This window comes from Sitodiplosis mosellana, unplaced genomic scaffold (assembly GCF_009176505.1).
Source record: "Sitodiplosis mosellana isolate CC-2019 unplaced genomic scaffold, AAFC_SMos_1.0 Smas_scaffold_1, whole genome shotgun sequence".
In the NCBI taxonomy this organism is placed as follows: domain Eukaryota; kingdom Metazoa; phylum Arthropoda; class Insecta; order Diptera; family Cecidomyiidae; genus Sitodiplosis; species Sitodiplosis mosellana.
The window spans coordinates 13,199,765-13,213,326 of record NW_022595244.1 but is presented as its reverse complement, the minus strand read 5'-3'; the positions used below and the strand labels follow the sequence as shown (position 1 = coordinate 13,213,326).

Sequence of the window (13,562 nt, the reverse complement as noted above, 5' to 3'; positions counted from 1 at the left end):
TCTAGTGGTTTTACGACTCTGTTCGGCTAAAACATTTTTGTTTGCCTTTCAAGGGGTTGGTTTGATTTCTCACCATAATGATTTCAAGATACATTAAATCTTTTAAGAGATGAAGCAAGTGACTAGTTGTCACTGACTACTCATGTAATAACCGAGTCCACTCATATTTTTTACGAATACACGGAATTAAAAAAATTGAGCGAATTATAAAATGAACGAGTCTTTAATAAATGATAAGCATGTAAGAGCTGATAAGAATGAACGAATTGATAAAGCGAAACATGTCAAATCCAGCGATAAACTGCAATCGAAAATATAAAAAAACGGTGGTTGCTGGTCTTCTTAATTATGTTTATCGTTTGAAAGAAGAAAAAAAAACTACTGTTCTCATTTTGTTTTGTTTTCTGTTCAATTTCCGATCGAATATTATCATAAATGTTGGCAAAAAAAATAGTCGAATTATGCTTCAAAGTTCTGCGATGAGGTTTAAATTTGTTCTGTTGAACTTTTTGTTGTTGTTTTGTTGTTGCTGTTGTTGTTTTGGCATAAGCCGTGATGATTTTAAGATACATCAAATCTTTCAAACGATGAAGCAAGCGACTACTTTCAATTAATAACTGAATCCAGTCGCATTTTATACGAAAACGCGAAAATTCGAAAGCTAGCGAATTATAAGCACTTCGGCGGATTGTTGAATGGAGAAATAAAAAATCTTTCGGTTCTTCAAACTATTATTTGCATTTAGGTCTCGTTTACAGAAAATAGAAATAAAAATTCAGAAAAGTTGAACAAATAAGAAAAAAACGAATATAAAAATAAATTTATTTGCAAAAAAAGTAGTCAATTTTCATTTCAGAGTGCTTTTGAACGCTACGCCTTGAGCTTTGTCGCTTCGCTTTGAGCTTGTTTGTGCCTGCCTGCCTTGCACAGAGATGAACGATGAACACCAGCCTGTTGTGTTCATGGATGATTTGAGACTCATCACATCTTTTGAACAACGAAGCAACAAGACTACCCTGCTTGTATATGAAGTCAAATGCCTTTTATGCTAAAATCCTGACAAAATTTTTTTAGCGAATCATAAAACATGCCGAAAATGAAAAATGATGCATTCTATGCAGAGAGATTTTAACGACGAATTGTGTCAAAAAGGAATTTGTAAGACGCTCATACACTCACATACACAAACTCACATGTATGAGTAATGCTCGATTCTGACAGTTCGTGTTTGACGTTTCGAAACGTTTAATCGTTCATTTGAAAGGAAACAAGCAAGTTCACGTTTTCCGTGATAGTTTATTTGTTTTGACTAAAAAAAAACATTTGTAAATAAGAATTTAAATTAATTTATTGATTTTAAAGAACGTGTATACAAAATGGTTGATGTAAAAAAGTTTGCCAACATCGACCTGTACGGTTTGATTGGCGTGGAAATTGGTGCGACGCAAAGTGAGGTAAACAAACGTTTTTTTAATTTATAGCAAAATCCTTTTCGTATTCAAAACTAACTATTTTCTTCTTTTCAATCCATTTAGATTCGCAAAGCGTACCGAAAGAAAGCGTTGGTCTGCCATCCGGACAAAAATCCCGACAATCCAAAAGCAGCTGAGCTGTTCCATGAGTTGGCCAGTGCATTGGAAATTTTGACTGATGAATCGGCTCGTGCAGCCTATGACCGGGTTTTGAATGCGAAGAAAGCAGCTGCCTTACGTCATGCCGAATTGGATAGCAAACGGCGAAAATTGATCGAAGATTTAGAGCGTCGTGAAAAAGAGGCGAATTCACAGCAAAAAGCGCGACGAACGGGCTATGCAGCGGAAAAATCACCCGAAGAACAGCTCAAAGATGAAATGGATCGGTTGCGTAAGGAGGGCTCACGTTTATTGGAAGAAGAACAAGAAATGATGCGCAAACAATTGGCCGAAGAGCGTTTGAAAATGCAAGAGAGCTCAAATCGTTGGGATTCATCACAACATCGCATCAAAATCAAATGGAAAGCCGACAAAGGTGACAACACAAACGGTGGCTACAATGAAACCATCCTCAGAAACTATTTGAAGAAGTACGGAGACATCATTGCTTTGGTTATTTCGGGCAAGAAAAAAGGAAGCGCTGTCGTCGAGTTTAAAGCCCAAGATGCTGCCGAAATGGCGGTTGACTACGAAAAAGGCAACATGGACAACCCATTGACGCTAGAATGGATTGGCAATGCACCGAAAAACAACAGCCGCCCTGGAAATGGATCAAGCACAATCACAGACACCGATTTTGAATCACTTGTGCTGCGGCAAATGAGGCAAGCCGAGGAGCGGAAAAAATTGATCGAACAAATGATGCGTGAAGATGGAGATGAATAGAAATAGGTTGCTTGTAGTTTTTATTGTATCATTTAAATTAATAGGAAACATCGAATTCATAACAAAGAAAAAAAATACACATTTTTATTGGATTAATTTAAATGACGAAAAATTATTTATCTGTAACTTTTATTTTTGTTGATTCTTCTACCAGTTGGATTAATTCCGAGAGTTTATCCACCGATTTTCGGTCGACTCCTAATTTTTCGATTTCATCACACCAGGCACAGATATCGACATGCAATTGCAAACGAATTTTGTCATCATCTGACATTCCCGAGGCTGAAGCACTGCCATGTTGTGCTGATCCCGATTTTTCACGCAGATTCTTAAGTCTACGCAACGATTCTTCTGTCTTTTGTACTGATGTCAGCACATCGCTCACGGCTGAGAAATACCTTAAAGCAATAAAAATTTTCAATTAAAACCAAATTCTCTGTCTCGGTTAACTATTTTCTCAACTTACTGTCGATTTAAATGTGAAAATGACAAAACCATGCACTGCTTTATGATGTCTGTGGCGATTCGATTGGAATTTTTCGTGTAGAATGATTTGGCTGGCTTAAGAATTTGTTCAACATAATTGCACGGTTTAGTTGGTGCTTCTCGATTGGTTTTACGGTAGAGCCTTGGAATGTCACCAACTTGTTTCGTCCATCCAGCCGTTTTGGCAATGATCTCATTGCTCCATTGTTGCTCGATCAGTTTCAAGCGCTCCGTCAACATTTTACGCGATTCATCAAAGCATTTTTCGACGAGGCTCAGGTGCGTGTTCATATTAGCCGGAATTTTCTCTACGATACAATCAAATATGCTCGATATTTTCCCTATCAAAGTGTTTACATCTAAATAAATCATCGTCATGAAATCCACACGATCCAAATTCGATGGTAAGTTCTTTGTGGCCGTCGCTTCTTCCGACCATTTACTGAGCCGCGACAAAATTTGCAGCGTGAATTTGAAGAATCGTGCAAACAGCTGCGGCAAATAGACACCAGTTGTCCAGCATTTTTTAATGCACGCATCACCTTTGACAAATGGTTTCAAACTCAAACCACTCTCTGATGTAACAACGGTGTGTTCATTGATTAACTCACTACATGCTGACTCCAAGGCACCTCCAATTTCTTGAAAACGAATCTGAATGGGAGTAGAATGCGAAAATTGAAAAATATGCCAAAAGAAAACAAAAAAGTCTAAAATTACTTGAAAGTAAACGGGTAAATTCCATTTGCTTTGAAATTGTTTATATTGCACATGATCACAGAATCGGTCGATTTGCTTGCGACTCTTGATAACGCCCTCGATCTTTTCCAGAAATGCGATGGTATGCTCATATTTTTGATAGAACGAATCTGGGTTACCAGGTGCAAAAATCGATGTCATGTGTGTTTCAATGCGATGCTCAACTTCCACCCAAAAACTGTTGATTATAAAATCAAAGCCTTGCACCGTTGCTGGTGCGCTGTCATTTGGTTGTGTGAGCAACAACAATTGCCGCATTCGATCATTTAGGAATTGAATGATTTGATTGTAAATGCCATTCAGTCCTTGTGGGGCGTTTTGCAATGACACTTCCGATATGATTGGATGCATATGTTGGCCGACGACCTTTTTCCGGAATATTTCCTCGGCGGCACGATATTCACCTAGTGTACAATAAACTCGAAGACATCGCTCAAGCTGATCGATTTTCTTGTCATCCAACACTTTGAGAAAATGTGTTTCAACTTTGGCCAAGAGTTTATCGTGCACTTCGTCGAACTTGTCCAGACCATTCGGTTCCTCCAATCGATTTAAATGCTGATGGCAAAATTGCAAATTGTATTTCAGTTTGACCAACTCCATTGCTGCTCGCTCTAGTAACATCGGATTCAAATTGCTGTCATCATTCAATTTGTCGGCAAGAAGCTTCTCCAGTTTGCCCATTGACTTTCTGGCGCTGGTTAGACTTTGAACACTCTTCAATTGTTCGCGCAATTGTCGTTTTTGCTCGAGACACTCGTTCACCTCCTGCATTGTATTCTCAAGCGTTGTTCGCACCGAAACAATTTCATCTTTCAGTGTATTCAACGGTGTTTGTATTCCCTGAATCGATTGATCCAATCCCACTAGATTCGACGATAAATTCACAAAATCCGCATAGTCTTCGTTGATCAACTCAATCATTGCCGATCGTAACACTTTGAGATAGAGGCCCAAATCGTCTCGCATCGTTTCCAATGTGGCTGCATTTCGATGTTCCTGCAGAAATTCGTCCACCGAAAATATTTTCTTCATAAATTCATTCTTATCGAAACAAATTTCCGCCGGTCCTGCTGGTAATTTGAATAAATCACGTTTCTTTGCCATATTTTACACCAATTTTACACTAATTTCACAATTTTCCGTCGAAACTTTCATCAAAACTGGCAAAATTCGGTCAAAATCTGTGTTTACATGAGAAAAAAAAATATATACCAAAGTTGACATTTCACATTCAAGTGACACATCAACAATATTCTTATTGGAAGTGACTGGAAAGGCGTTGAACAAGACCAGTTTCTCTGTCGATATCACTCCTTTTATGACAGATGAGTTGTTTTGTTTGAATCGCTTTTTGGATAATAAATTTTCATCTCTTTCTGGTGGAATTGCATTTATCTCTAATTTGTCCAATTGAAAGAATCCAAACTTATTTTCAACACTCAAGAAATTCCGATGCATTCGTTCGAAAATGAAAATGGCGCGCTATTTTTCAAATCATTTTGCATTTCGTGTTGCCCGTGTGGCTTGGAAGACTGTTTGTTTGTTTTTATTCGCTGCTGATGCGAAGAATGAAAAGAGAAATCGAAGACCTGTCAAAACAAAGTCATAGTCGGAAAACGATGAGTGAGTATAGATAAATCCGAAATCAAAATACTCACAAATTTTCCAATACAATTGGAAAAAAAAGCGCAGAATTTTTTGCTATTATTCAGCACTAAGTAAACAGATTAAAATTAAACGATTAAAAATTGGTTGATTTTATCGATTTTTTCTTTTGCAATCGATTGTTCTACAATTGAAGAGAAAAGAATTGAGTCGACTTAAGGTAATTGGCCATCCACAAATATGTTGTTATCTCGTGATATTTTGGAAATTATTTCGTCATTTGTTCGTTTAATTTTTAGTGTCAACATCATGTCAAAGATGCACAGGCACTATCATTGGTCGCCGCGAACAACACGAAATGTGGTTTTACTACAAAATGATCGTCCATACTTCAATATTGAGACATTGATTCGAAATCGCTTGAAAGCCGCTCCCCAATTTATACAGAATTTAGATGTTGAAGCCAAATTGGAAGGTCACAATGGATGTGTAAATTGCTTGGAATGGTCTAGCAATGGCCGATTGCTTGCATCGGGCAGCGATGATAATCGCTTGATTCTGTGGAATCCATTTTACCATAAGCCGGCACTTGACATTATGACACCACATCAAGGGAACATTTTTTCAGTGAAATTTTTACCCAACACTGGTGATACATTGATTGTAACGGCTGCCGCTGACCAATATTGCTATGTGTTTGATTTGAACCGTGCTGCGGATTTATCATCACCGTGCTGGAAATGCAGTTGTCACACAACGCGAGTCAAGCGATTGGCAACCGTTCCAGAGAGTCCCTGCATTTTCTGGTCAGCAGGCGAAGATGGGAAAATTCTGTATGAAATTCAAATATTCTATTAAACTTAAGCAATTCTGGAATTGAACCAAAATTTCTATATTTTTATTGCAGACAATTCGATATCCGAGAGCCACATGAATGTACTCGCGAAGAAAAGGTGTGCTTGGTTGACTTAAAAAACCATATTGGTGCGAGTGCAGAAGCAAAATGTGTGGCTGTAAATCCTAGACGGCCAGAACAGTTGGCGGTCGGTGCAAGTGATGCGTATGCTCGAGTTTATGATCGTCGTATGATCAAATTGTTTCGGGTAAACACGTAGAACACATTCAGTTGGCATTTTTATTGAATTAACTAATTTTTGAATGATTGTTCTACAATTTTAGATTGGCGATGTATCGCTCAGTCAAAATGATCGTCAAATTGAAGACAACTTATCCAGAGACTGTGTCACTTACTTCTGCCCAGGCCATTTGAATAAATTCAAAGACCGCAAATCGGGCTTCACCACAAAGACTATTACGTATCTTACCTTTAGTCCAGACGGACTCGAACTGCTCGTAAACATGGGCTCAGAACAGATTTACCTCTATGACTTGAACAATGCACAACAACCAGTTGTAAGAATACTTTGCCAATTGTTTGAATATCTAACCGAAAAATTGAAACATTTTATGCTAAATTCGCTAAATACTGAAATAAAATAAAAAAACATTATTTTTCAGTATCTGAGTATGCCACAATTCAACAAAACTACTGACCAGCCAGATGAAAATAAAAATCCAGATTCCGCATCTGAGTTGCCTTCCACTAGCACAACTCCCGTTACTTACACAAAACTATCAAAGCTCCCCAAGCATGTTGACGAGATGAAGCGTTCGGGCAATGAATTCATGGAGAACGAGAAATATTTGCAAGCAATCAATCAATACAGTGAATGCATCAAATTGTTACCAAATCATCCGGTATTTTATTTGAACCGTGCAACGGCCTACATGCGCCGTAATTGGTTCGGTGATATGTATTCGGGACTGCGTGATTGTCAACAGGCACTTCGATTGGATCCGACTTATGTTAAAGCGCATTTCCGTTTGGCTCGTGCCCTCTTCGAATTGGGATTCGTTATGGAAGCCAGCGAATGTTTGGACGAACTGAAAAAACGATTTCCAAATGATGCAACCAACAAACAAATTCAACTCTTGTCTCAGGATATTCAAAGTCACATCGAGGTAGAACCGGTTAATTTCATTTCTTTTTTGATGAATTTAATGAAAAATAAAATGGTTTCTATTGCAGCAACATCGTAATTCGAATCAAAATAGTGCTGAAAGTCCAAACACAGAGCTATCCAATAACGAAATGGTACGTTGCATTAATGATGGTTTTTTTTCTCTGAAGAATTTGAATAAAAAAATAGCTTTGTTTCACATTAACAGTACTGGAGGACGATTGCAAAAGACTTTAGTGAGCGATTTGTGGGCCATTGTAATACAACCACTGACATAAAAGAGGCAAATTACTTTGGGGGCGATGGAAGCTTTGTGGTAGCTGGGTAAATAAAAAAACAATTCCGTGTTAATTTGATTTGAAAAAATATTTATTCATATTCAATCGTTGATTCGTAGGTCTGACGAAGGTAATTTCTACATATGGGAAAGGCCGACCACTAAAATTGTGGCCGTTTATAAAGGTGATACAACAATTGTGAATTGTGTGCAGCCACATCCGTACTTGTGTTTGCTTGCGACCAGTGGAATTGACCACGAGATTCGGCTATGGAGCCCAAAGTCTGACGAATTCGATTCCGAAAATCGCGTTTCCTATTACGATACCACGGTGGTGGTGAATCAACAAAGAATGATGGCCGATCCATTCGAATTTAATGCATCAGGGGCAGTTTGTCGTGCAAGCTAAATTACACGTTTCGATCAAACCGGTCGCCTGAATGACCCATTGCATACATTGTATCGAATGAATATATGATTACCTTTGAGTAACGCAATTATATGAACTGAAAGTTTTCGTTTTTTTTCTATATCATTTTGTTATTTTTGATTTTTAAATGAAGCACATACATAAGAATAATAAATATATTTATATTTCACATCTACGGAAAACGCCTTCGTTTCAATAAATGAAATTCCTTCTGTCCTCCATTGCGTTGAAAAAATTGTTGATCAAACATTCGGTACGTGGGAACTCCAGCTTCCATTGGCTTTCAATAACACACGCCAACGGTGGTGGAGTTACCAAGTTCCAGAAATGTTGTAAATTCCATTTGCAGCATCGACACATCGTTGCACCTGAAATGATACGAAGAAAAGAATAAACAAGATCATCATGAGCTATTCTAATCTCAGTCGTGTTTTGTTCAGTTTATAATGTAAACCACTTGCTAAAAATACATACAATTCGTACTCGCTTTATTTTTGCAACGACTGAAATTTCAATTTGAATTGAAAACGAGGTAAGAACCGACTAAAGCCATTTCATGTTGAAAAAAAAGTGAAGCAAACACACGCAGAGAGAGCTAGAGGAAGAGAGAGAGAGAGATAGAGAGAGAGAGAGAAGAAAAAAATGAACGAGAATCGGTTGGAATGGAAAAAAGGCCAGTAAATAATTTCACTCTCTGTTCATTGCAAAAAGAAACGAGGCGAATCGAACAAAATTTGCACACTTGAGATGGTTCATGGCAGTGAATATGTGTGTTTGTGCGGAGCATACATTAGGTGCACGCATCGTGAAAAAAGGCATGGAAAAAGGGAATGTAGGGAATACATCGAAGTGAAACGAGGCAGGCAGGCAGTCAGGCAAATGGCGAGTGAGAGAGGGAGAGATAAAGAGAGAAAGAGAAGAATGACGAGAGCAGCAGCGAAATAATTTAAAGCATTATTTCCTTTCGTTCGATAACCTCTGGGCTATTCGGTTTGATATTTCAAGGACAATTGATCGTACCACAAACACACATAAACATATATTCACATTTTGCGCTTTGGCCACTCTCATTTCATGGTGCAGTAGATATTATGTATTCAGAAAGCAAACGAACGAATCAACGACTAAGTGAGCGAGCGCGCAAAAACCGAACACATGCAACTCTCAACTCTTCTGTGCTTCTACTATCGTCAACTCTCATTCTCATCAAGCAGACGCCTTTGAAATGTATTCAACAAAGAGAGTCAACGCCAGAGCAAATCGCGCTATTTTTAAATATACATATATGTGTGCGTGCATGTGTGTGTGCGTGTGCAACCGGCTATGCGCTGCTATTATCATGTATTTTATGCATTTTGTTATAGTTATTTCGTCTCTTCCTTCTCGCACCATTCCCCAATCGTACACTCAAAACCTAATTCCAATTAGTTTTATTGGTGTTGGTGCATAAAATATAAAACAAGAGAAAGAAAAAAAAAACGCAGCGAAGACTATGGACAAGCCTCAAGTATATAAAGCAAATTGCACGTTTGTATTGTTTCTTTTCGATATTCGCGATCGGTTCCTTGGCTTCCAAAATGGTGCAAGCATTTTATTCAACTTAACGATTTTACAGCTCAAGTCTTGTCTTGTACTTGCATTTTTTTTCTCTCTCTCTCTTTCTCTTCGTTCAATCGCGAGTAACAGAATTCTGTCTCTTAAGATTCGATCGCTTGGAAATGCTAAATTTGGTGTATGCTGAATTCTGCTTTGGATTTTGAGCTCTAGTTTTAATCGACCAAATTTTGAGGAAATCACGAGCCATGAATATTCTTTGAGTCAATCTGCAAATCATAAAAAAATGCTATCCCATTTGGAATCCAACCATTTGACGAATCGTCGAAACCAGACATTGGACATTTGATGCATTTTTAGTTGCATTTCAGTTTGCTTGTTTGGTTGGCTCACTTTTTTTTATCTCTCTCTACTTTTCGTAATTTCCATTTGATATACAATCCGTCTCGTGTTTTTTTTGTGAGTTTCATTTGCAATTTATTTCTGGATGCGGCTGCATTTTTTGTGCCTTAGTTCTTGCTTTATGTTGGTCGGTTAATATTTTTTGTTTCGCCACAAAATGCATATATGATGTGGCGTTTAGTATGTTGCTTCTATTCAGTCTCCCTTTTTTTGTTTCGCTCGAACAGTCAGTTTGTGAGTGTCTGTGCCTGTGTATATGCTCTTTTTTTCATAATGCCGCGAATCGATCTGAAACGAGAACAAAGAGGCTCAAAAACGATGAACAATCTGATGCATCGACATGCGAAGCCCAACAAACAAAACAGAAGCGTTGGATTTTTTTTATTTCCATGGTCGGAATATGCACACACGAAAAAAAAAATTATGCTGGAAAAAAGTGTGCATATCATTAACCAAGCAGTGGAAGCATAGCTCTGCCACTTTATGTAATTATGCATTGTGGCTATGCGTGTAATAGAATGCCATGAAAGAAACGGAAAAAAAACAATTAATCGATGGAAAAAGTGACGACAGAACAAAATGCAACAGCAACAAACAAGAAGAAGAACACATACGTACACAATGCAAATAATTCGCAAACAAAGAAACAACAATGTTGCTTTTTTTTGTCTAAATGTTGAACGAAACAGAAAAAAAACGTGATACGCATACAACAATGAAAAGTCGATAGAGTGCATCTACGAAAAAATTCTTGTTCCCCAATGTTGCCGGAATTAATTGTAATTTTCAGAGGCAAACAATGGTCTCGCTTCAGATCGAATCGAGACGAACTCTCAATATGCCGAAAGAGTGTGCCAATTAGTTGGTAAAGTGTCTACAAACATACGCATTTATTTTCGCATTGCATAACATTTTAATCACCAACAATTTAGATTAAAATTTAATAAAAGAGCAGAAATTCGTGATGAAATTTATTCGTATGAGACACGCCATGTCTTCATCTTTGCTGCAACTTTGTTGGCGGTGAATGTGCAATTGATGGTTTTCATTCCTTCAGTCAGTCAGCCAATTCAAAGAATAATTTGGAAAATATCAAGTTTTGGCAGCGAAGCAACATAAAATTGACTGAATTAAATGTTAACAAATGTTGACTTCAATGCCAATTATTACATTTCTAAAAAAACGTCCAAGAAAAATGAAAAAAGAAAACCGAACCGAAAACGTAAATAAAAAGAACCGTTCATGAATGCTGTAGATGCACTCGCAAATGCATTCATGAATCGCACGTTTGTTTGGTGAAAGAAAAGAGCCGAATTGCTAGCACGAAATTTACAAATTAACGTAAGAACAGAAGAGAAAAAAAAGCAACAATTTTTTTTTAATGATATCAAATGTATAGTGCGAAACAATTGCCGAAGAAGAAAAATGGCAAAACGAAAGGAAAAAAAAACGACGAGAAAATCTGAAGAGAAAAAAAAGCTAAACATTAAAACGTAATAATAATCGCCGAAAGAATAGGAAAATGAATAGAAAATATTGAAGTCGGTGTGTTTGTGTGTGTGTGTGTAGAGTGTGAGAATTGCGATGGAATGAAGAGCTCGACACGAAAATGATGATGCACAGACATTCACAGAATATTGCATGAAAAATTTGCATTTTTTCTTCTTATTCTTTCTCTTTGAATGCGCATCGAAATCGCTAGTTGCGCCTAGAGAGCACTCACCTCAACGAATTGCAACAGTCTTTTTTTCACACACTTTCAGGAGCGAGATAGAGATATAGAGAATGAAGAGGGTGCACGAAGTGAATAACGAAGCTCAAAATTCATGAATGCATTGTTCTAGCAAAATAATTATCATTATCAATTTCAGTTTCTTTCCCTATCTTCGTTCGTGTGGGGTTTATATACAACCATTAACCGCCATTCCGGCCGTAAGTATGGCCAGAAACAAAATGAAAAACAATCGAACGACATCAATTCAGTTCACTTCAAAAGAACAGTTAAGAGATTTCCATTCAAACCGAAATGACCGATTAAAAGCAGCGCGAGACGAACAGAACAGATGACATTGAAATATGCGCTCGAGGTTTATGTAATCGTTATATGGGATTATGATTAAAATATCCATTTGACTGTGTAGGAAACCGTCTCGTGTCGATTCTGACCGTGTCGCGACTTTCGCTTCAAAACCGCAAAAAAAAACGACGAAATTTACGAATTGAATGTTGCTGAGCAAAATTTAACCGTTTTTGATTCATGTGTCTGGAGAAGTATCGATGTCTATATATAAATGTTGTGCTATGTATTTGCCCGAAACGGTTTTGCATCGTCGTTAATAATGTGACGTACAAAACATATGTGTCATTATTTTGGTGGTCGGTTTTGAGACAAGAACAGACACACAGAACAGTGAGATAGAAAAAAAAACATGATTCCAGCAAACACACAATACGTTTGTCTTAAATCATGTCGTTCTGATGTCGTCGGATATCAAAGCTTTCACTTTGCTTATGCTCGTCGAAACGTTCTCTCATTGCACGGCGCACCGAAATGAAAATGAAGTATTTTTGATTGTTTTTTTGTCATTTTTTTCTCTTCTCTCTTGTCTCATTTTTCAACAAATGCTAAAATTGAAATTCAAAAGAAACTAAAGGCACGATATGAGACACAAGATGAAACTGCTTCGATGAAGTACACAGAGAATGCTCCTCATTTCAATGTGATTGTGTGTATGTGTGTGTGTTTTTTTCTGGTTTGTTTTGTGTTCAGTTGTTGCGCTTGATGTGAATAAAATAGACTTGAAATATAACAAAAGAATAAGTAAATACCGAGATAACGATGACAAAAATGGGTGATGAGCGAATGAGAAAAGGAGAGAGCGAGAAAGACACACGTACACACACATCAAGGAGACAGAGTGAGAGAGAGAGAGAGAGAGAGAGAGAGAAAAGGCGACGATAGACGAACGAAAGGGAATTTAACGAAGAATAACAACCGAAACATAAAAATACCGTCGCTGTCTCGTTTAGAACAATAGCATTTATTTTATAACGCGTGAGATGACAGAGAATTCGCCGCTGCTGTATGACCAAGTTCAAGTATACAATGTACATGATGAAAGACCGACTGAATAAATTTACATGTATGTCTCTAAATCTATATTGTGTGTATTTAATCAGCAACAGCAGCAAGCGAAAAAGCAAAAAAGACGCGCTGACTCCATATTTACTTGCTAGCGATTCAGTCGACACAATGCGACATCATAAACCGATATACTGTTTATGGTTATTAAAACCGTTTATTGTCGTTGTTGTTCCATTCACGCTACCGTTTCAATAGCTTGACCAACGGCAAATGTTGCCTCAATTCCATTGCTAAACATTGAGCCAGCCGATTGTCCAATTCAATCGGTCCCTCGGTTGTTGTTGTTTTTTTTTTTTTTTTTTGGTTTGCGATATTGGCCAGTTGTTGTTATTTCTGTCTCATACTTGTTCTTTTTCTTTTGCATTTACTCGTGACCAAACAATTATTCCATGATTTTTATCGCATCAAAATTATTCGAATAAACAAATTAATCGGGTGAATTACTGAATTTGCTGACAATTTGAATTATGTCGTCTGGAACTTATGTAAATATTTGGATTTTGTAGAGAGAATTATTTTTTGT

General features: G+C 37.4%; 3 protein-coding genes across 5 annotated transcripts; 2 read left to right on the top strand and 1 right to left on the bottom strand.

The window, feature by feature from the left end:
- Positions 1-1,224: 1,224 nt before the first annotated feature.
- On the top strand, positions 1,225-3,780 carry LOC129564923 (dnaJ homolog subfamily C member 17). Its single transcript, XM_055439609.1, has 2 exons — positions 1,225-1,454; positions 1,536-3,780. Exons 1-2 carry the CDS (start codon positions 1,377-1,379, stop codon positions 2,355-2,357), a joined length of 900 nt encoding a protein of 299 aa, XP_055295584.1. The 5' UTR covers positions 1,225-1,376; the 3' UTR covers positions 2,358-3,780.
- Positions 2,361-4,856, bottom strand: LOC129579080 (conserved oligomeric Golgi complex subunit 2). The gene is made up of 3 exons (XM_055470740.1): positions 3,564-4,856; positions 2,824-3,497; positions 2,361-2,755 (listed from the first exon to the last, which is right to left on the bottom strand). The coding sequence occupies exons 1-3, from the start codon at positions 4,707-4,709 to the stop codon at positions 2,470-2,472; spliced, it is 2,106 nt and encodes a 701-aa protein (XP_055326715.1). The 5' UTR covers positions 4,710-4,856; the 3' UTR covers positions 2,361-2,469.
- A 284-nt stretch (positions 4,857-5,140) lies between these two features.
- LOC129564648 (WD and tetratricopeptide repeats protein 1) lies at positions 5,141-8,120 on the top strand. 3 transcript variants are annotated; one of them, XM_055451298.1, is made up of 9 exons: positions 5,141-5,228; positions 5,407-5,430; positions 5,510-6,043; positions 6,118-6,313; positions 6,390-6,623; positions 6,729-7,232; positions 7,300-7,365; positions 7,440-7,555; positions 7,629-8,120. In XM_055451298.1, exons 3-9 carry the CDS (start codon positions 5,520-5,522, stop codon positions 7,915-7,917), a joined length of 1,929 nt encoding a protein of 642 aa, XP_055307273.1. In that variant the 5' UTR covers positions 5,141-5,228; positions 5,407-5,430; positions 5,510-5,519; the 3' UTR covers positions 7,918-8,120. The 3 variants fall into 3 exon arrangements, with proteins under 3 accessions (XP_055307273.1, XP_055299044.1, XP_055315544.1); XM_055459569.1 differs by having other exon boundaries at positions 5,174-5,323; XM_055443069.1 differs by having other exon boundaries at positions 5,145-5,430.
- Positions 8,121-13,562: the final 5,442 nt, after the last annotated feature.

What these genes read in the sequence shown, in the direction of transcription:
- LOC129564923 (XM_055439609.1), top strand. Translation starts at nt 1,377, where the DNA reads ATGGTTGATGTAAAAAAGTTTGCCAACATCGACCTGTACGGTTTGATT. An exon ending in TTGGTGCGACGCAAAGTGAG is followed by an intron (nt 1,455 to 1,535) that starts GTAAACAAACGT and finishes CAATCCATTTAG; the next exon opens with ATTCGCAAAGCGTACCGAAA.
- LOC129579080 (XM_055470740.1), bottom strand. Translation starts at nt 4,709, where the DNA reads ATGGCAAAGAAACGTGATTTATTCAAATTACCAGCAGGACCGGCGGAA. An exon ending in ATTTACCCGTTTACTTTCAA is followed by an intron (nt 3,498 to 3,563) that starts GTAATTTTAGAC and finishes ACTCCCATTCAG; the next exon opens with ATTCGTTTTCAAGAAATTGG. An exon ending in TTTTCACATTTAAATCGACA is followed by an intron (nt 2,756 to 2,823) that starts GTAAGTTGAGAA and finishes TATTGCTTTAAG; the next exon opens with GTATTTCTCAGCCGTGAGCG.
- LOC129564648 (XM_055451298.1), top strand. Translation starts at nt 5,520, where the DNA reads ATGTCAAAGATGCACAGGCACTATCATTGGTCGCCGCGAACAACACGA. An exon ending in GGCGAAGATGGGAAAATTCT is followed by an intron (nt 6,044 to 6,117) that starts GTATGAAATTCA and finishes TTTTTATTGCAG; the next exon opens with ACAATTCGATATCCGAGAGC. An exon ending in AGCTATCCAATAACGAAATG is followed by an intron (nt 7,366 to 7,439) that starts GTACGTTGCATT and finishes TCACATTAACAG; the next exon opens with TACTGGAGGACGATTGCAAA.